This window comes from Martes martes (genome assembly GCF_963455335.1).
Source record: "Martes martes genome assembly, chromosome: 13".
Classification (NCBI taxonomy): domain Eukaryota; kingdom Metazoa; phylum Chordata; class Mammalia; order Carnivora; family Mustelidae; genus Martes; species Martes martes.
Genome location: NC_137901.1, coordinates 49,041,431 through 49,064,292, shown reverse-complemented (window position 1 = coordinate 49,064,292; position 22,862 = coordinate 49,041,431). Strand labels below are relative to the sequence as shown.

The 22,862-nt window shown below is 40.0% G+C and overlaps 1 protein-coding gene across 1 annotated transcript in view; it reads left to right on the top strand.

The window, feature by feature from the left end:
- GREB1L (GREB1 like retinoic acid receptor coactivator) overlaps nt 1-22,862 on the top strand; it is a 141,917-nt gene that overhangs the window by 62,974 nt on the left and 56,081 nt on the right. The window contains exons 10-16 of the mRNA XM_080821095.1: nt 446-565; nt 1,649-1,786; nt 3,557-3,742; nt 8,018-8,344; nt 9,403-9,531; nt 10,090-10,224; nt 13,207-13,404. Coding sequence (XP_080677221.1) covers nt 446-565; nt 1,649-1,786; nt 3,557-3,742; nt 8,018-8,344; nt 9,403-9,531; nt 10,090-10,224; nt 13,207-13,404 — 1,233 coding nt within the window. The remainder of the gene's footprint in view (nt 1-445; nt 566-1,648; nt 1,787-3,556; nt 3,743-8,017; nt 8,345-9,402; nt 9,532-10,089; nt 10,225-13,206; nt 13,405-22,862) is intronic.

The window sequence follows — 22,862 nt, the reverse complement described above, 5'->3', positions numbered from 1 at the left end:
ATGATGGTTAAAGATCTTGGTGATTGACAAGGATGAGCCTAGCTAGAAAATAATGTTGAAACAAATATATAAGGAAGTGTCTTGAAAAACCGTGAGCTCTGTTGACCAGAGTACAGAGATCAAGGTTCCTCTCTGTTCCCTGACCCTGGGCAAATCAGAGCTTTCCTTTTGCCACCCACAAAACGGCTATAACAATATACTTATCATACAACTTCAGAGTGTTGTTGATAGAATTAAATGAAATCATCTGGGTAAAACTGTATATGGTAAAACAACATCCAAATGTTAGGTGGTATCATTAGGGTGATTTTTCTAATTTTATCTTTACCTCTAGAAGAGTGTTCAGACTTTCTGAGTATAATCAAATTAAAAGCTCTATGTTACGTTAAATTCTCTCCTTTCTTCCCCTGCTAAGGACAAGGCTCATCTTTCTTTTTGCCTTCAGCTACCATGTTCATTTCTGGGCCACCAAAGAAACGACACCGGGGGTGGTATCCTGGGTCACCTGTCCCACAACCTGGTTTAGTTGTACCTGTTCCTACAGTTCGCCCTCTTTCAAGAACTGGTAAGATTTCAACAGAAGATGGGTTTTCAGTTTTTTTGAATTAGCAAAATTATCTTTTACTCCTGTTCTTTCCTTGAACCCTTGAAGAAAAATTTCCTTAACCAACCATTGTGTCCAGTATTATGTAAGGAAATTCATAGTAGCTGATATTTTGTCCCCATTGCATCTGCCTTCCCTGAAAGTACATGGGCCATCACAACAGATCTTAATTCACCCTCTGGCTTTGTTTGGACCCACAGTATCAATAAACCATTCTTTACATAGGGATGATGCTACTAACCCAGCATCACAGGGCACAAATGGGCTTGCTTTGCCATTTGTGGTGTTAGACGTGTTCTCCTGTTATCTGGTTCCTTTATGTGACACACACGTCTTATTTCTGGCCTGGACGACTTAGTCTGTGGCTAGAAACCTGAAAAACCAACTGGTTCTCCTTTATAATAACCAAGCCATGGCCATTGGGAACCTACTGGTAAATATTTAAACATTGGTCTACCTTGTACTAAGCACAAATTTAAATATACCAATTCTAAGACATAAATGGGATTCTTTAAAAACTTAAAGACTGTAAGTTTTATAGCAGTCTATGTAGTCTTTAAGGTTTTAAAAACTTTAAAGTTTTAAAGACTACATAGAGATGCTGTATAAACAAAGAATTTTGCTACTGTGTTTGCCTCTCTCTAGATAGTACTGATTAATGATGAGTTTATTCTTCTTCACTCTTTTCTGTATTTTTCAAATTTTCTATAATGAGTGAATAAGGCATGGATAATTGGGATGAGGATGGAGGGAATTAAATACAAAACAGAATCCAAAAGATTACATGTGGAAAAACAACTAGAAGAAAATACTATGAAAATGCTAAACAGTAGTTATCTCCTGATGATGTGATTATGATTGGGGTTTTTTCCTTCTGTTTTTCTCTTCTAATTTTATATAGTAAACATGAATTGCTCTAATTAAAAAAAATGAACCTTTAAACTTCTAAAACTTCTCTATTAAAAGTATTAAGACTATGTTGATTTCAATGGTATTTCATTTAGCTTTCATGTCTAATCCTTCGTCAAACAACTTTCTTTCCAGAGTCCCTTTTATCTGCTCCAGTTCCACAGACCCCATTAACTGGAATTTTACAACCTCGACCCATTCCTGCAGGGGAAACTGTAATTGTTCCTGAAAACCTGCTGAGTAACTCAGGAGTTAGACCAGTAATTCTGATAGGTAAGGGAAAGGCATTCCACGTTGCCTGTGTCTGCTGGGATCTGGGTCTGTTTCTCCATTTCAGTGTTTGTGTAATTTTCTGTATGTTCATGCATGTATTCCTTCATCCTTATATTGATTCTTTCAGCTTTTATCAGTCAGCTCACTCATGCTGCTAAACATGTAACGAGAAATTGGGAATAAGAGAAAGTCTTTTTGCCCACAGGGAGCACTGTTTTGTGTGGAGTCTGTCATGTAAACAATATTGTGAAACTTGAGCTAGTAGAGGTTTGCAACCAAGAACTCAAAGGAGAGAGAGCTTAACTCTGCCTGGAGGGATTCTGAGAGGACTTGTCAGAGGTGACGTTTCAGCTGGGTCCTGAAGGGAAAAGGTTCCAGTCAAACCACAGAGAAAAGAAACAAGCGGAACCAGCTAATAGGCCCCCTTTGGGAAAACCACGAGGTCCCAGAGTTGTGTGGGAAAGTGTCTGTGAACCACTTATCTTTACAGTCTGAGTCCTTCCAAAATGTCTATAAGTGGAGGTGTAGAAATTTAGAGGCCCCTGGAATCCAGGACTAACTTAATGCTTTTCAGACCCCCATCAAGAATTACCTCATCCTGGGACTGTTCTAGGTCAGAAGGTGACTTCCTGCTTTACCTTTGGGACTAAATAGATGGAGTGTTTAGCCTCCCTGGATCTTTAGGGTATGTCTATATGCGGTGTTATCTGCTTCTTTTGGTTGACTTGAGCCTACCGACATAGATGGTTTTGCTTCAAGCCCTGTCCTTTATCAGGCTGTCCTACCCACCGCTCCTGGGCCTATAGGCACTGGGAGAATCTCAGTTGTTTAAATTCCATATGGTCAAAACGTCTTTATTAAACATTTGAGTGGTGTGCATACTGGAGCTAAGCCTTGGAAAGATAGGTAGAACATGGGGAACCTTTGGTGTCTGCCTTTTAGAAAGTCTCACAGGTCTCTGTTTTTACCACACCACCAGAACGGGGTATATTTTCAACACATTTTTGTCCTATCTACTTCTCAGATAATTTAAGGCTATTTACTGACATTTGAGAACATAAAAATAACTAAGATAACACAAAGGGTAGGAACCTGCATGTACCTGTGACTAGGAGAATATTGCTGGTCATCACTGAGTTCGTTAGCTTTTTAAAATGTTTAAGAAAACCTCAGGAAAGAAATTATGTTATTGTGGTTTGTTTTCTGGCTTCTTATGTGGAAAGAAATTTAATCAAGAATTTTATTGGAAAATATTTTGTCATTGCAGTTTTGCAAAAGGATACAGAGATGTTTTGCAAATTCTCATCAATCCTCTAGGGCACGTTAAAAATTAACATGTCCCTTCTGTGAGAAACAGAGATGATACCATCTGAGTCTTTTGCTTCTTGTTCATCTGATTTAATGTAAGGGTAGAATTCGGAAGCATCTGAGGGAATTCCCTAGAATTCTCATCTCAGAGGGCAGGAAACTTTGTTAAACATCTTTGATCCTAGTTGGGCACGCGTACCTGGTTGGACTTTAAAAAGAAATATTAGGGGCACCTGGGTGGCTCAGTTGGTTGGGCGACTGCCTTTGGCTTGGGTCATGATCCCGGGGTCCTTGGATCGAGTCCCACATCAGGCTCCCAGCTCCATGGGGAGTCTTCTTCTCCCTCTGACCTCCCCTCTCATGCTCTCTCACTCTGTCTCACTCTCTAAAATAAATAAAATAAAATTTTTTAAAAAATAAAAAGAAATGTTGAACTTTATTGACCTACTTCTATTGGGGCAGGCTATGGCACTTTACCCTATTTCTATGGAAATGTTGGTGACATTGTTGTGAGTCCTCTGCTGGTGAATTGCTACAAGATTTCACAGTTGGAAAACAAAGATTTGGAACACTTAGGGTTGACTGGCAGCCAACTCCTGAGCGTCGAAAACATGATTCTTCTGACGATACAGTATCTTGTACGGCTAGGTAAGCGATTTGCAATAATTATTTGGTGGTGATAATTCTTATTCTTTTTTGCATCATGCTTTTTAACTTTCTTTCCCCACTTTCTCACATTCATCCACTTGTCCAGTTTTTAGTTTCCCCTTTTCATTTCTAATATTCCTTTCCTTCAGCCCTACGCTCTATGACTGTTCCCTTACCTTTCCCATTTCTTTCCTACTACTTTCTGCCCCTTGCCTTCCCTCCACCCCATTTCTCTCCTTGCTCACCTCCCTAGCTTCTCGAGTGCCTCTTTGGGTCCTAGAAGAGAGAAATTGCGCCACCTAGTGTCCAGTATCATAATGGCCCTAAGGTCTCCAGTTCATACAGGCAGAAGGGCTGTGCCATGGGCACCCTCCTCCCTTGGGGAGTCTAAGCCAACCATCCTTCAGAAAGTGCAGCTGTCATCTGGAATACAAATGAAGCCATCGCCTTAGACAATTATTTTACGGTTTTCTACTTAGCCTTTCTATCTTGTTCAGCCACTGTCCCTACATCCATTTTTTTTTCTTCTCCAACTACACCCCTTTGATGCAGTCCCATCATGTTTTCCTTCATTAAGGCAGTATATGTGGACCTCCCTGAAAGGTTCTTTAGGCTACAGGGTAAGGGAGATACACAGGTCATGAACCTTTCACTTCCTCTATTTGATATGTCCTCCTGAGCTCCACAGTGGGTGTGTGCAGGTGCCCTGACAATGCTGTCAGGGGCTCAGCAACATTTACATTGCAATGTCCTTTATTTTGCAAACTGCAGCAGGTCATCTAATATGCAACCTAATTATACACTCACTCTAAGACTTCAAGCCACTGATTTACTTTGGAAAAGGCTCAAGATGTAAAATTACACATAAGAAATTTTATCTGCCCTCTTGTGAATTATCTTAATGTTGGAGATACCGAAGTGTTAAACAATGAAAATACTGGGCTAAACAATGTTAAAAACAAAAAAGAAGCTTCAGCCGGCCAGATTCAGTCTTTGGGCGATCAGCTAGCAACTGCAGCTGTAAGGCTTGGTGCCCTGAGAGTCTGAAGGCCTGCTATGACATGGGCTTTTGAAACTTGCAAGACTTCGGATAGCTTACGAGCCACTTTGATGATAAATCTGACTTGCTAATCATGCTGACGAATGGCTAATAAAATTATAAAAACCACCTGTGCCTGCAGCTCACTTGATGTCATAATTTTAATTGCTGCATGCACTGACTTTCGACTATGTTCCAAGATCTAAAACCAGCTTCTTGATGCACCCAGAATTAGTAAAACAACCCCCCACAGAGTAATGCTATTGGCAAACCAAGCCATTCAGTACAGTATTTTTTCAACCTTAATAACAATTTTAAATATCAAAGTCCAAGTTAATTAAAACTAAATGGTCAAAACAAAATGTCTCTCCTCATATAACTAAAAGCTCTTATCTTAAAAAAAGAAAAATCTCCATTCAATTAGACCTGTCTTCTCTGCCCTGTGGGATCGGTTAGTTCTTTCCAGAGTTTCACTGGCAACCAATTAATATACCTCTCAGTGTGCAACACTAATGGCTATTTTTTTTAAATCAAAATTTTGTACGTTAGGACACGTCTTCTCCTCAGCAACTTTCTTCTGGAGTCTTTGAGTTTTTGCTTGTTTGTAGTTTAGTAGTTTGTTTGTTTGTTTTGCCTCTGCAGGTTTTGAAGAAGGCAGGAAGAACATTTTTTACATATGCTTTATAGATAGATTTTTTTTAAAAATCTAAGCTTTTAAAAGAACAGGTCTAATACTTTTATGGTTCAGTTACCTGGACATAATAGAGAAAAAGAAAAGTAAGATTCTTCAGAAGGAAGAGTCCTTTAACTACAGTCAGTTTTTTTTTTTTTAAATCAATGTATTATTACACAGCCTGAAAATCTTTTGAAATAGAAAGTAAAACCAGCAAATCCGTGATTATTGGAGGGCTCTGAGTTTGTTGGAATCTTTTCTCTTCTTATGAAGGTAGCCCTATCTGAAAAGCCATCAGAGCTGATGCCTAGGCTAACCTGAGTTACTGGAACAGTTAATGGGGAAAAAATTACTATCATCAAGCTTGTGGGAAGTGGAGGAAAAGCTCCTGCAATTTAACTATAAAGGCTAAAGATGAAGAAATGATGGGAGGCGATTGGAAGCAAGACATTTTGCTCTCTTGCCTCATTTAAACTTTGGTACATTTTCCTCTATTTCTCAATTCCTAACAGGAATTCAGTCAAAATTCTGTAAAAGTTAGTTTTAAGGCAATGGAAAATGCTATGAACATGTTTCATAATTTTATATTCCCAGAATGCCTTTATATTTGAAACTGATTACACTGAGAACATGTTACTCAGTCATGGTTTGGAGCGCATCTACGGACACACCTAGTCAGCAGGCCTCTGAGCCTCCAGGAGGTCTATGAGAGGCTGTGGGGAATGGCAGCAAAGCCACTTGCTTTTGGATATCATTTTTTCTGATGGAAGAAAGCTTTAAATAGACAGCCACCTTCCCTTCATCTCATTTGTACTGTGCATTTGTACAGTCAGTACAAATCTGTATACTTGTACAGTCAGTGCAAATCTGTATACTTTAAGCTCACTACCTAGTATGTACCTAGTGACCACTAACCATACTTGTACAGTCAGTGCAAATCTGTATACTTCTATACTTGTACAGTCAGTGCAAATCTGTATACTTTAAACTCACTACCTAGTATGTACCTAGTGACCACTAACCATACTTGTACAGTCAGTGCAAATCTGTATACTTTAAGCTCACTACCTAGTATGTACCTAGTGACCACTAACCATGATGCTAATTGAATAAAGCAGAATGAAGACAGAAGCTTTAGTGGCTCCCAGGTGATAAGAAGGCATCCCCCTCCCTCTAGCAAGTGACTGGGAAGGACATAAGAAATATTAATACAATGTAAACATTGCAGGGTTCTTGCTCGCTTTCCATGGACAGCAGAAAAAACTCTGAGAGGATTTCAGTCTCCCTCCCTCTAGTATCTAACCAATCACGGAAAAACATATTTTCTCCAATTTAAATTATTTTTACAATATGTAATATTTTATTTATTTGCCCATATCCTGAAAATATGACTAAACCTTCATTTTCTTACTTTCCTAGAGAATATGGGTGGGGGCCTGGAAGGCCACTTAAATCCCTTTTAAGGAAGGAAAGATTTCTGGTTCATTCAAGATATCTCCTCATACAGAAGTCCAGTCCCTTAAACCTGTGTTCTTTCCCAAGGGGATTTTTAGCCTTGGGTTGTGAAGTTATTGCTTGATCTCAGGTCACAGACACTGAGGAGTCTGTATCTGTCTAGCAGAGCTTGACTTTCAAATCTCAGGTCTGCACAGCAGAAGAGATGACTGAAGAGAGGGAGTGACCGTAGCCTCACTGGTTTCAATTGAAACTAAATGTCAGAGTTTATTTGAGTCACTTGGGTGCCAAACATTGACTTGCTTGTTTTGTCCTAAAGACTGGTTGAGTTTCTAAAGAGAATCAGAGAAACAAAATCTCCCTAATACCAGGGGATGTAGGTCACCCATATAAATTTAGCTGTAACCGCCACAAGAGGAGAGGACCAAATGCCCTCCTTAACAACCCAGAATGCTGGGGACTAGCTAGGTGACAGTTACATTCTTTATCGAGGGAATGTGTGAGGCTGCCTAAATAAAAATCAGAAGTGAAAAATAGTTGAACTTTATTTTCTTATGGACAGTATTCCTAAAATTAGGTGCAGAAGCAATACATTAAGATGTTTTTCAAAGTAGCTATAAATAAAATGAGAAATGAGTGAAACCTAAAGTTGGTTATATGCCGATAGGTTAGCTTCTTCTTTCCTGAGTCATTAATCGTGTCGGTAACAAGAAGTTTAACAGGTCAACAAATATACCACCTTCAGTGACCACCCCCAAAGGCATACAGTGGGATTGATACTGACTCAGAGCACGTCCTCTTTTAAAAATATCAAGATTAAAAAAAAAAAAAAGATTAAAAAATAAATAAATAAAAATAAAAATATCAAGATTAGCATAAAGGAGAACAGAAGCCCACATTTGTGTTTAATATTGACACAGAGAGAAGGTAATTTCATGGTGGAAAATGGTTAGCAGGGCCTCTATGCTTGTGGCCACAACAGGAAAGAGCTCTTTTGCCTGTGGAATACGGTGGACTTAGAAGGACTACACACTAATGTATGTGTGTTTTTCTCTCTTTTCTGGCTGTGATGTGTTTTAAATTCTAGCTGTAATTCTCTTCAATTTAGGTCCTGATCAGATACCTCTCAGGGAAGAATTTGAGCAAATCATGCTGAAGGCTATGCAGGAATTTACTCTGAGAGAGAGAGCCCTGCAGCTGGGTGCTCAGTGTACCCCTGTGTCTCCAGGACAACTCCCCTGGCTTGCGAGACTAATCGCCAGCGTATCTCAAGACTTGGTTCATGTGATTGTGACCCAAAACTCTTTGGCGGAGGGCATTTCAGAGACATTGAGGACTCTCAGTGAAATGAGACACTATCAAAGACTACCAGATTATGTGGTGGCGATTTGTGCCTCAAAAATCAGAGGAAACGAATTTTGTGTGGTAGTGTTAGGTGAGTAATGTTTGGGGTGTTTTTTTTTTTAATCCATTCATTCAATTATCTCTCCATTTGAAAACTATTTATTGGGTGTTTCAAGCATCCATGTAATTAATCTCTAGTTAATTGCTCCCATTTGAGTTCTTCCTCCTAATTTTAACTTTTGTTTTTCTCCTCATGTCAGATTTTTGTAGCCCTTAGTTTGGCTGGTGTCCTTGTCAGCTGGTTGTGGGAGCATTACTTCAAAGCATGTCCTAGTAACAGATACCCTTGTCTCACGTAACATCTGTCCTTAAAAGGTTCTGGAAATGTTACCACTCAAGCATGTGATAAAGCCATTGCCACAGGTGGCCTAAGCCAGTGAATCAAGCTTGCCAAGAAATTTAGCTCACGTATTCACCTCCTCACTGAAGAGGCTACTTAATGTTGTAACATTGAGTCTATAAAGAAAAAGTTCAGAAAGTTGGAGCATTACAAAATGTGTTTTTGTTTCTTGCGCTGATTTTCTATGAGGTACCATGATGAGTAGCCAGCCATCTGGACTAAATTCACTTTTTTCCTCTCTAGTGCTGGTTCTCACCTGTTCCTACCGAAGAAACCCCCTCACTTGGGCAAAACCTGACCGCCCATCTCCCTATGACATAAATCTTTTTCAGAAATCTTCATCAGAAAGTACAGTACATTAATTTTTTTAAATTTTCATTTATAAAAACAACTAAACACCACAAGTTTATAATTTTAAGACATATTCATAATAACCACGCAAACACAATTTTAAAGGTCTTTTACATTCCTCCCTAGTCTTTAAACACATGTATAGTATGTCTTCACTGTTACAAACACAAGGTTTATCATTTTTGCCCTTAATCATCTAATATTTTATTATAAATAACTTCTTTTTAAAGTAGTCATTTTAAATGCTGCATAACTGTCGATCTTTTGATGTGCCATAATTTCCTTAACCAAGTCCCTATGTTACATGCATTAATTGTTTTCCATTTTTGCTGTTACAAATCATATTGCAGTGAATATTTATTCACTGGGGCGTCACCTCCTCTCCCTCTCTCCTGCAGGTCAGCATCAGTCCAGAGCTCTGGCAGAGAGCATGCTCACCACAAGTGAGTTTTTGAAAGAAATTAGTTATGAGCTCATCACAGGAAAGGTCAGTTTCCTGGCATCACATTTCAAAACCACATCATTAGGTGAGTGGTTTGTAGGATTCTGCAACACTGCCAGCCTCTAGCTGTGTGATTTTCTGAATTTAAATCTTAGCCCGTCAAGGAGATGAGTGTGGAGCTTAAACTTGCCTGCTGACCTTCCCTCATTTGGAAAGGTTTGTCCTCAGTATTTTGTTACTGACCCAGCAAGGGGTCCAGAGGAAGGCACACGGGCACTAGTATGGGGGGTCCTCAGCTCAGCCACGACTTAGTGGCGTGACCTTGGGAGAGATTCTGCCTCCTCGGATCTCAGCTTTCTAATGTGTCCAATGGAGATAGAACGATCCCGTCCTGCCTGCTTTGAGTACGATGAAGGTCAAGAGAGAGACACCATGTGAAAGTGTGTAAGTCTCAAGCACAATACAAGCAAGGGTTGCTCTGGCTTTAGATACTGCAGCAGACTTGACCAAGTGCACTGTCAGCCAGGAAAAACGGGCTGACTGACAAAGGCTGATGAGAACCCAGCTGAAGTGCCCAGTTTGGAGACTGATACAAATGTATCTTTCCTTGCAATCTTCTTATCTCTGCTTTATTACGTAATAGGCGACGACCTGGACAAGCTGCTAGACAAAATGCAACAGAGAAGAGGAGAGAGTGTGGTGACCCCTTTCAATGGAGATCTTAACGAGTGTGTGTCAGCTCAGGAGGCTGCCGCTATGATCCCCACGCAAAACCTGGGTAACGTCACCTCAGACCAAAAGGAGGAAATAGAAGCTAAGTCATTCTGAGGGTTTTGAGGTCTTGTGTTAGAGTCACAGAGTGTGACAGTTTCTTCCTCATTATCCACATGATAAATATGGTAAAAATGCCTTGTGATGGGGCCTGGATCCAACACCTTGTTCTTAGTAGATGTCTTATAGAATTAAAATCAAAGTTAAAGACTAAATTTATTATAAGCAGATTCCCTCTCTCAATTTTGTTTTTCCCTCGAAATTTCTGTCACCCTTGGTATGCTTTCCTTAGCTCCTCCCAGAAGAGCTGTTGGTGCTCTCTGAGGGCTACAAGGAACTGCTTAAAAGAATGTAGAATGCAGTCCGTGCAGGGCCCTGGCTCTGCACACCCTTCATTGACTCTCTGACATGTAAAACGCACATCATCTCAGGGATAGCAAGGCATCCCTGGCAGATAGCACAGCAATAACAACACAGCCTCTCCCCGACAAGCTTCCAGGATACAAAAAGGGGTAGTGGGATGTGCACCTGGGTGACACAGTCAGTTAAGCATCCAACTCTTGATTTCGGTTCAGGTCACAATCTCAGGGTCCTGAGCTCATGCCCTGCATCAGGCTCCTGATCAGAAGGGAGTCTGCTTGAGATTTTCTCTCTCTCCCTCTACTTCTGCCCCTCCCTGCACACCCCCTCCCCCCGTCACTCTCACTAAAATAAATAAATATTTTTTAAAGGGGGAGGATGGGGGCATCTGGGAGGCTCAGTCATTTAAGCTTCTGCCTTCATCTCATTCAGGTCATGATCCCAGGGTCCTGGGATCGAGCCCCATGTCAGGCTCCCCACTCAGCAGGGAGCCTGTTTCTTCTTCTCCCTCTGCCTCTCTCTCACTCTCTCTAAAATAAATAAATAAAAATCTAGAAATAAAAATAAAAAGGGGGGATGGTAGGAGCAGGACTGAGGGGTTCCATCATTAGATTGGATTCCTTTATTTTCAGATTTCCTCCCAATCCCCCCGCATGATAGGGACAACATAGGAGAGGACCAAAAAAAAAAAAAAAAAAAAAAGGGTAGACATGAAACAGAACCATAAAGCTGCTGCTGACAGCCTTCTGGCCTTCCCTTAATAGGAATGTGTCACTTATATACTAGGATTGCCTCAGCAATAGAAGTAGCATGGCTTGGCATTAGCTCAGTATCAGTCATTAAAAACAAATTCAAATGCATGCAGTATTTTTTTTTAAGTAGGCTCAATGCCCAGTGTGGCGCCCAGCACTGGGCTAGAACTCACCACCCAGAGTTCAAGACCTGAGCTGAGATCAAGAGACACACACTTAACCAAGTAAGCCACCCAGGCGCCCCCACAATAAATTTTTTTTACTTCCACTTTATTTGATGATAAAGCAGTCACCTGGATAATCTAAAATGTGTTCATATTATTGACAAAGTTAGAATTTAAAATTCTTGGAGTACTTACAGATTTCCACATTCATATCCTTGATTCTCTGTTTAAGAAGCATTGCTTAAAGATATGTTAATGGTTCCTTGAAGTTCAAAATTTGCTACATTAAATTCTCCAAAGGTATGCTATCATCTTGGTTTGTCCCCACCTATCTAACCTATGATATGAAAGAAATAATAGCCTATCAAAAGACAGATTTATTTTCATTGGTAATCTTTGTGGGTCAAAAATCATTCTGCTATTAAAACTTGTAGTTTTGGTCTTTTCTAGTGGGTTCTCATAGCCACCTGTATAAATCTCCACTAACTGTCGGGGTTCCACTGCCTTTACCTTGGCCACATTGCAATTTGATTTGATTTTTTTAAAGATTTTTATTTATTTATTTGACAAAGAGAGAGGAAGGGAGAAAGAGAGAGAGCGCAAGCAGGCAGAGTGTCAGGCAGAGGGAGAGAGAGAGAGAGGCAGGCTCCCCACCAAAGAAGGAGCCCAATGCGGGGCTCAATCCCAGAACCCTGGGATCATGACCTGAGCCAAAGGCAGATGCTTCACTGACTGAGCCACCCAGGCACCCCATGCAATTTGATTTTAGAAAACATTAATTAATGCAAGTTAATTGTGGCCTTGTGCATTCCAGTCAAACTTTCACCTGTGTTCTTGATAAAAAGCAGCCTCATAAGAATTATGAAATGTTGCCTGCTCAAGGATTCCTCTAATCCTGCCTAGTTAATTGTGTGTATGTGTGTGTGCGCACGTATGAGATTGATTGCTTGGTTATAAGTTGTAATAAAAAGCCACTGGCGTGTTTAGAGTGTCTGGGCAATGTTCTTCTAATGCATCACCTCTCAAGTGCCAGCTGGCCCTGTCATGAGTCAGGTCTCTTCAGATAGGACAGGAGTCAGCGTTGGAGCTGGCCACAACGACCTACTACTGACAGGTCATAAGCACTGGCAAGTCAAGTGGGAAGGAAGGTGAGGGGGTGTCTCTGTGACCTGTGTTATACAGTCCCTGGGAGAAGAATTTCAAATCATGTTGCAACTGCCTTGCTGGAGAGGAAATGTTTACTGTGGTACTGTCCAGAAAAAGTTCAAAGGAATTCAGCATTAGTATGGTTACAGCATCACCTCCTTCCCTGAATTCGGTCTGGGCTTGGGCACCTGACCTGTGCTGATAGTCCTAAAGAAAACTGGAAACTCTTGCTTCCCCTTTCCAGAGATGAGCCCCCCTCCCACGGTGAGAGTATAGTCTGTCCTGACATTTCTGGGTGGGGGACGGGTGTTGACAGTGGTCTGTGAGATGATCAGTCGATTTTAAAAGAACATGTTTTTATAAAATTACCACATCCACTCTTGAACACATCCTTTCAGTCAAGTTTTCAGAGAAAATAAGCAAATCTATAAAACTCAATAGAGAGTGTGACTAGAATGCTCGGTATAGAGCTTTACTGTGTATGTGTGTTGTGTGTCCCCCGCATAGATTCACAGTGGCTGTCAACAGAAGTGAATTAATCTTGTTCTTATGACTTTTTTATTTTAGATTTAGATAATGAGACCTTCCAAATTTACCAACCACAGTTAACGGTTGCCAGAAAACTCTTATCCCAGGTGTGTGCTATAGCAGACAGTGGCAGCCAGAGCCTGGACCTCGGCCACTTCAGCAAAGTGGACTTTATCATCATCGTCCCAAGATCAGAGGTTCTGGTCCAGCAAACTCTTCAACGGATTCGACAATCAGGTGAGACTGAACTTCCAAAGAAGACCCCACAGCGATCCTACCTTAGATTCCCTCTGCCTCTTGCTTTTGCTTAATTCAAATGTTTATAGGACAATTCCATCTTTTTTTACAGTAATGCAAATCAGAAGGGCACTTTAAACATTATTTCAAATTTATCCATAAGTTTTCCCTCAAGGTTCTCTGACCTCTTCTCTCCTAGGCCAAGGGTAAATCGATGTGCACGTTTGCCTGATACTGTTGTCTGTGATGTAATTGGTGGACTAGAAAATGTTCGTTCATTTACGAAGAGAAACTTTCTCAAGTCAGGGATAGCCTTGCATGGGGTGATGGGGTCTGTGCCCCCTGAGCTCCTGCTATGGGTTGGATAGGTCACATTCTCATAGGTGGCTTCTTAGATATTTACCCACTACCAGCACATTTTCAAACTAGAAGCCAGATCACCACCCCCCATGTGAACAATGATAACACCTCCTTAGAAAAATACAAAGTTAGGGGCACCTGGGTGTCTCGGCTGAGCATCCAACTTTTGATTTTAGCTCAGGTCTTGATCTCAGGGTTGTGAGTTCAAACCCTGCTTTGGGCTCCATGCTGGGCATGGAGCCTAGTTGAAAAAAAAATACAAAATTAAAATTTCTCCTGATGACTTTCAGAGAATGAGTATGGAAGAAAAAATAATTTTCCCGGAAAGTGGAAAAGGTAGGGAGCAAAAGATTTTAGCAGTCTGTGGTAAATAATACCTTTCAAACATAAAATTTGCCTAGAATTAGAAGATGCAATAAATAATTAATTTGGAAAACTGGGACAGCTGAAAATGTTTGCCTTTGTAAGCTAGGTTTGAAAAGGAAATTACAAATGTCAAGTTGCTTCTGATCCTTAGCTGAGAGAAACACACACACACACACACAGATTTTAGCTGGAAGATGAATCTTTTTGCCACAGTAAAAAATTTTATTTTCAATACATTTGAAAACAAGTAAGAGGAAGAAAAATCCAAAAGAGCTTAAAATGTAGTTTACATGTAAAAAATGTAGTTTATACGTTTCATACCTATAATACAATGCTCTTTAAACTTTAGTACACATATAAATCACATGGGGATCTTGCTAAAATGCAGTTTCCTCTTGGTGGGCCTGGGTGAGCTCATTTCTCTCTTTTTTTTTAATTGAGGTATAATCGACATATAACTTTGTATTGGTTTCAGGTGTATAACATAATACACCTGATTTTTGATAATGAATACAATTTGATAATTGTATTTATTGTGAAATGATCACCATAATAAGTCTAGTTAACATCTGTTACCATACAAGTTGCAGACATTTTTTTTTTCTTGTGATGAGGATTTCTAAGATTTACTCTCTTAGCAACTTTCAAATATGTAATGCAGTATTGTTAGCTGTAGTCACCATGCTGTACCTTACATCCCCAGGGCTTATTTATTTTACAGCTAGAAGTTTGTACCTTTTGAACACCTTCGCCCATTCCCCACTACCCCATCCAGCAACCATCAATCTCCTCTCTGTATCTGTGAGCTTCTTTTTCATCGTCGTTTTTTGTTTGTTTGTTGTTATTTATTTTTGTTTGTTTTGTTTTTTAGATACCACATGTAAGTGAGTTCATATGGTATTTGTCTTTTTCTGTTTGACTTATTTCAGATTCTATATTTCTAACAACCTCCCAGGGGATGCCAATGCTGTTGGTGGGAGGACCACACTTTGAGTAGCGTACTCTTTAAGAAAACGTCCCTTGTTGGTTCCATGGGCCAAATGAGCTGAGAGACAATAGATTTTTTTCCCTCTTTCCATGTGACTGACACATGTAAAGTCTTTCCATACCTTCTAGAGGCCCAAGTGCCTGGAAAAAGTGCAATGTTTTTTTGTAGCTTCTAAAATTCTGAATGACAAGTTACAAAATGACCTATTGTAAATATTGACTTATAAGTGTCTAGCTAAGAAGGTCAGATGCCTTCTCTTACAGCTCACCAGAGTGAGTTCTAGGCTTTCTCAGCTACTGGCCATTTCAGCATTTCTCTCTGCTCCCATTGTGGAAAATGGTTAGGCTATACTCGTACCAAGCACTCACCAGACTTTTTTTTCTTTTAGGGATTTTCACTTCCTTACCATGGAAGGAGTGCCTTCTCTTATAGGTGTTTTATTTCTACCAATTGGCCTTTGTGACCATCCTGAGTTTGTGATCTGATATCTGAAATCATGCTTGAGCAAACATATCCTAGCACCTGTTTCAAGTGGTGAAATCATCCATGGTCAGCAGTTACGCTCTCTGCAGAGCCTTTTCCTGAAATAACCTCTTGGTGACCTATACTTTCACCTTTCTTAATAAATCCAAGACCCTAAATAAAACCCTGCATTTTTGACAGGTGAAGAAATTGTACAGATCCTTCCTTTTTCCTTCTCACTGCCCCTTTTTCTAAAGTGAGAACTGTAAGATTATAACTCCTCGGTACCAGAATTTGACCAATGACATAAGCTTGGAATCCAGAAAAAGTCAATGTTAAGGACAGATTTGGAAAATTCAAGGCAAAGCATGTCTTAAAAATTATTCACATCTGGCTTTAGCATATCTACTGGATTTTATGCTGCAAAAGCAATCACTTCACTATTTAAAAATAACTTTGTTCATTTTATTATTTAAAAAAATAGTTTCAGTCTTCCTTTTAAAAAATAGAAAAATCAAAGTAGGAAAATTTAAACATCTATAATCCCACTATTCAAAGATAACCACTTTTAAAATCTGGGTGTTAACAAATGACTTAATCCCTAGTGTTTAAGGCTTCCTTCCCTGCCTGTGTCTGTTTTTTCACCTGACATAGTTTGCACATTTTTCTATATCCTTAAAAGTTTTTGTAAACATCATTCTTAGTAAATACGCAGTATTCCATATTATAATGGCACCAAAATTTTTTGGCTTTAATATTTAAATACCTTCATATTCTTGGAACATGTAACAATTCATAGAAGAGCAAGCACATTTAAGGTATAAAGAGGAATTGTCCACAGCACAGTAGTAAGCGGGAGACTATCCACTAACACTACTCAACATCAGAGCTAGGAAAGCAGAAAGGACTCTCAAGAAATCATCGGTTCCATTTTCTTCTATTTCACCATGGGACTCTATAGGAGAGCTTCATTTGCCTAAGGTCACAGAGGGCGGCAGTGCCTTGGGGACAAGAACGGCTTTTTCATTTGTGCATGCCTTGTGCCCCATTTGTGCCTCTCTCCAGCCAGGTGCAAGGAGGCACTCAACTAATGTTTGAATGAAGGGCTGGAGGGAGGAAGGGGAGTGTTAGAGGGGAAAACAGTGTCCAAGTGCCCTGCTTTCTGATTCTATTTGCCTTTTCCCAAAGGAAGCATTTCAGCAGCTAGTTGGCCAGGAAAAGCACCTGGCAGGGAGAAGCAGCCAAGGCATGAAGAAAGGCCACATCCTTGGCAGCCCTTGTGTAGCTGAAAGAAAAGGTGAAAACAGAAACCATCACGTTGTGCAGACTCAGCTCTAAGGCAAAACATGTGATACCTCAGCTCACTTCTAATTAAGGAAGGGAGGCAGAGAGGAAAAAAGGAAAGAAAAAGAAAATATTATGGAAAGAATTTGAAGGGTACAAAAAGAAATGAAAGGGATTCAACATTTTTAAGTTTTCCCGAAATGGATTTGTAACTGTTGGAATGATCAATGGAGAAGCAGCATAAAAGGCATTTTTAGACTATGGGAAATACTTCTGTCTTAATGTCATTTTTAAAAACTTTGATGTTGGGCGCCTGGGTGGCTCAGTAGGTTAAAGCCTCTGCCTTTGGCTCAGGTCATGATCTCAGGGTCCTGAGATCAAGTCCCGCATTGGGCTCTCTGCTCAGCAGGGAGCCTGCTTCCTCCTCTCTCTCTGCCTGCCTCTCTGCCTACTTGTGATCTTTCTCTGTCAAATAAATAAATAAAATCTTAAAAAAAAAAGAAAAAAAAAACTTCGATGCGGTAGCATAATTCTCTTAATTTTAAGGAGACCCCAAATTTTATAAATTGGAACACTAGGGTACCGGGGTGATCAAAATGCAAGCCACTTTCAATTCAAGGTTGTTGGGGTGACAACAGAAAGTATTAGTGACTGTCCGTATTTTCCATCTTTTAAAATGGTGTCTGGCGGGGTCCCCAGTGAATGGGAGCATATCTCGCAGTTTCCGGTCTTCCTGGTTTTATCATGCTCAGGGAACTAACACAAATTTGATACCTCAGCACATGCCTGGTTATATAAGAAACAGAGAAATATTTCCATCTCCTGATATATGGGTAGCTTATTCTATCCATACAGAAATAAAGAGGTTTGAAGGAAGCAGAAGAGATTAGGAGGGAAAGTGAAGAGATAGTGGAAGGCATTTTCACTTTCTAAAATGGATTTTCTTATTCTCATCAACCTCATACCACCTCATCAGTCACCTAAAATTTTAATAGATAAAAATTATTTCTTGGGCAGTGACAGGCCGCAGGGAATAGGATCCCAAAGAAGAAAGTACTAGGTGGAACAGGGAAACACTAGAGGTTCATTTGTACAAAAGCAAGTACCTGAAGTTAACGTTCTTAAAATCAATTTCCAACCACGTAGTTAGCTGCCCAGTGCCCAACCCTGGTTTGTAGCTGTTGGTATTTGGCTCCAGGCCTCTGCCTCCCGACCTGCCATCATCTGGAGGTGCTCCCTCACCATCCAATAACCTGGCTTCTCTGTACCTTCAACTCCTCACCCACACTCCTCTGGAATCCCCTGCTCCTTTGTCATATCCCAGACCCTGCTGGATCCCAGAATCATCCATTCCAACATTCCCAGTGCCAGACCACAGAATTTCTTCCTACATACTCATAGTGTTGGACACTATAGGGGTAAGAAAGTCAACCCTTCCAGCTGATACCATCATAAATTCTTTTTTGGCTCTCTAGTTGGATCTCTCCCATTCCCCATGGTGGCTGGCTTCTCCAGATTCTGTTTTATCAAAACTTACATCTTCATCCTTCTCCCTTAGCAAACAATGTGCCATGGGCTTCTCCCCCCCCCCCCCCAAAAAAAAGCTTCAGATAAAAACTTCCTACTTTCATATCTAGGAACGTAACTGCCTACACACTTACCTTTTCCCCTTCCCTCCTGATCAGCGGAAGCGCTCTATGTAAGCCTGACTCTCCCACCTCATTCTCATGGACCTCATGCTATGGATTATCTGAACTTCTTTCCTGGGGCTCATTTCATCCACTTAAACCTGCCCCCACTCTCTCAAAGAGGAAACAAGCCTCTGTTAATCCTACCTAACCCTCCAGCTCACCCTCCTCTGGTTAACCGCCCAACTTATCCAGAGAGTTGTCTATTGTTACCTTGTTTCCTCATCTTACACTGGCTCCTCAACACCCTGCAAACCAGCCTCCACTTCCCACCCCCACCCTTTTAGGACTCTTAACAATGTTACCAGTGACCTTTTCAAGCCTTATCTGAACTCTTGATAGCACAGGTGACCTCCATTTCTTCCTTTAAACACTGCAGTTCCTGTGGCTTTCAAGACACATTCTTACCCAGCTTTTCTTCCACACCTTGGTGCACCCAGCACCCCCTCCAGGGCTTCAGCCCTGGGCTGTGTGTTTGTTAGGGCTCTTTCCCCACAACTAGAAAGTAAAATATTCAGGGAACATCTCTGACTATAGATGGCACACCAGACACTTAATATTTGTTGAACTGAATTTTTGTAACAGTTTGTTGAATTGAATTTTAAGTTAAAATCTATTTTATAAGGAAACCATAGAAGCAATATTTGAGATTTAATCATCCTCTGGCAAAACCAAATTTGGTCATTAAAACCGTATTTCATATCATGATAAATTATTGAACGTTACTAATTACATTGGAACTAATGATGTACTACTATATGTTGGCTAATTCTATTTAAATGAAAAATGAAAAAAAAACGTATTTTGGAAATCTACTTTGGCTACAAGTAAAGGCCTTCGATGTGTATATATTTAGGTGTGTCTGTCAGTCACACAGGGCTCTGAAGTTGTATCTGTGTGTTCAGAACATTGTTCTTATGCAGGTCTAGTGCTGCTTTCTTCCTTCACCCAAATAAACTGCACAGTAGTTTAGACTCACAGAGACAAGTCTACAGCAAACCCAGATTAAAGAATTCCCTCTGGTAGGAACACAGAAGGGAACCAGCTGGGCCACCAAGAGACAAAGGACCCCAGTGCAGTGAGTGCAGTGAGTGCTGAAAACCATCAGTGGGGATTTTAACCAGCTGAGATTGCCAGGGTGACGGAATGCCCATTGTTCTCTTAGTACTTAAAATCTCAGCATGCTCTAATGATTTAATATTTTCTTAATTTTCATGTTCTTTTAAGCAGTCGAATTATTTTTGCATACCAAAACTTCGGAGAAAATAATTCCATCCAAAGAGAAGATGAACAGCTAAAACTGAGAGTAGTTGCATTTTTCTTTGGCATATCTTCTTGATGAGAAGAGCAAGAGATAAAAATTAGAAATAAAAAAATTTAGAAATAAAATTCTATGTTAAAAAACATCAAAGGATAAGAACATACAAGCTGGGGGTGCCTGGATGGCTCAGTCAGTTAGGCATCTACCTTCAGCTCAGTTTATGATCCCGGGGTCCTGGGATAGAGCCCCACGTCTGGGAGCCTGCTTCTCTGTTTCCCTCTGCCCCTTCCCACTGCTCGGGTGTTCTCTCTCTCAAATAAATAAAGTCTTTAAAAAAAAAAAAAGTACAAGCCAGATGAATTGTTCTCTCCAAACAAACAGGCAGTGTAAATGGGGCGTTGGTTTGAGTACTAGGTTATCTTTACTATACCTGGTCATTTCGGATTTCCCTGATCATTATCAGTTTGATGTGATATTCAGGCTGATTAGCTGCTGCTTCTAGTGAAAGATGCTGGCCATTCATTCAGACTTTCCATCTTTGTGGAAACGCCTTTGGCAAGGTATTATGGACTTGGTGTGTATGTTCTTGGTTTTATTCCCCTTCAAGACCCTGGGGTGGAAGAAAAAATGCTGCTTCCCCTTTAAAGGTTTTAGAGTAATGGCCTCAGAAGACATGATGTTTCTCTTTAATCCCATGGAGGGGAACAGAGGCTAGTGCTCAGTTTCCCTTAAGCCCATCTGGCTCCTATAGCCTTCGGTAAAAAGAAGGGGGCACAAACGGCAACAATCAGGCTGCTTGAAGTCCTTGGCCATCCAAGAAGTTTCCTCTCCAGGGATGTTTCAACTTGGTTATTTCCATGGAAAATGTTCACAACTGAGGCACAGCCTCTGGTGCTCCCAAACTTCAGGTCAGTCATCTTTAGGGAACACAGGGATTCCCAACCACGACTGGCTGTATTCTAGAACTCAGTGAGTTAAAAAAGAAGAGTTACTGATGCCTTCTAACTTCTCGTTCACGTTAAGAGTTAGCTTTATTATTTAAGCAGACATGACCCTGAATCTGTCAGAGCAACCATTAGTACCCCAGGTGGGCCCTGCCGATGTCCATCTTTTATTGTGAAGTTGAAAAAATGTGATGGATTTGTTCATGATTTATTAGAATATATTTAACCCTGTATAACTGTGATAAAGAAATTATCAAGGAGACAGGAAGGGGCCTTTCTCAGACCACCCTTTTCTTAGTGCTTCTGACCATTTTCAGATTCCCATGCCACTGTGCATGTTTTTGAAAAAATAAAACGAACCATGCAGGCTAAACCACAAGCTAGTGTAATATTTATCTATATTAGGTAGAAGAGATATGGGGATGAGATGAGTATAACTTTTTATCGAGTTTTAACTTTCAATCCTTATAAATGAATTATGAATTAAAAATTAAAGTGGAAAAAACTTAATATTGAAAGCAAACAAAAATAAATGAACTTTACTGCATATCAAATTAATAACATAGCCGTACACCAAAAAGAATTAATTCAAGTATTTTTAACAAGTTTTCTTATTGTAAACTCTCACTGTGATCTATCCTAAGAGCACAAAAAAATTGAAAATGAATTTAAAATTTTAATCTATATATTGTTGAGAGTGGTATTGATAATTATAAAACTATTTCGTGTATATCACAGGGTAGAGCAAATGAGTAAATATTTTAATGTTGCCGAACACCAGGGTTCTCACATGAAAGAAGGGAGCCTTAAATATGGAATGGGGAAAAGAAATATTCTTTTTAGGTTGAAATTGGATATAAGTATGAACTCATAATTTGAAAAAAATTAAAAATGTTTCCTAAGTCTGTGCACTAAAATGTCTTAAAAATAGTAACATTTCAGGGATACCTGGATGGTTCAGTTGGTTAAGCCTCTGCCTTTGGCTCAGTTCATGACCCCAGGGTCCTGGGATCGAGTCCTACACCGGGCTCCTTGCTCAGTGGAGAGCCCATTTCTCCCTCTGCCTATTGCTACCCCTGCTTGTGCTCTCTCTCTGACAAATAAATAAATATAATCTTTAAAAAAAAAATAGTGACATCTCAGTATCAGTATGTACACTTAGCATCTAGATAGATCTTGCCTTATAAATACCAATCACTGTCTCAGCTCTGAGGTGGGAACAGTCTGGAATCTTGTTGTATCAGAAAGTGAGAAAGTACTCCAATATCAATGGGGACATTTCAAAAGGACATAACAGCCTGCTTAAAGGGACTTTTACGAGCCAAATTTGGTAATTTTGAGTATGAAAATGAATGATCCTAATGGATTGTAACCTATTGAATTCTTTTTTAAATCCACAAGTCCGCAGGTAATACTTAAAAAAAAAAAAAAAAATCAAAGGGACAGGAGATGTGAAGGGTTGAGAGCAAACCCTTCTTTACAAGAGTACCAGCTAATAAATGTAGGAAAATATATAGAATTAGAAAATCTCTATTTTGCATTACCAATGTATTACTGATTATGACAAGTGTCAAGAGATACTAAAACATTACATAGAGGCACTTGGGTGACTTTGACCAACCAAAATCAAGAGCATCTGACTCTTGATTTGGGCTCAGGTCATGATCTCAGGGTCCTGGGATCAAGCCGCACCTGGGACTCCGGGCTCAACGGGGAGTCTGAAGATTATCTCTCTCTCCCTCTGCCCCTCCCCCCACATGTCATCCCACATATTAAAAATTACACAAGGGAAAATGTATCTTTACAATGGAGAGATTTGGCAGCAGGCAATACCATAACCAAGTAATCAAACTTTGCCCTCTCCAGTTATAAGACAGATTGACATTATGAGCAAAGAGAAGTACATAGTGTCGCCTGTGAGGTGTCCTTGCCAAAAATATTTAACCTGAGTCTGATCACAAGGATGCTCCCAAACAAATTCAGATTATATGGCATTTTACAAAACAATTAACTTGCATTTTAAAAAAAACCATCAGTGAAAAGACCAAAAAGGAAAAAAAAGCAGGGGAGATTTTTTTTTTTTTTTAGATTTTTTTTTTAAATTT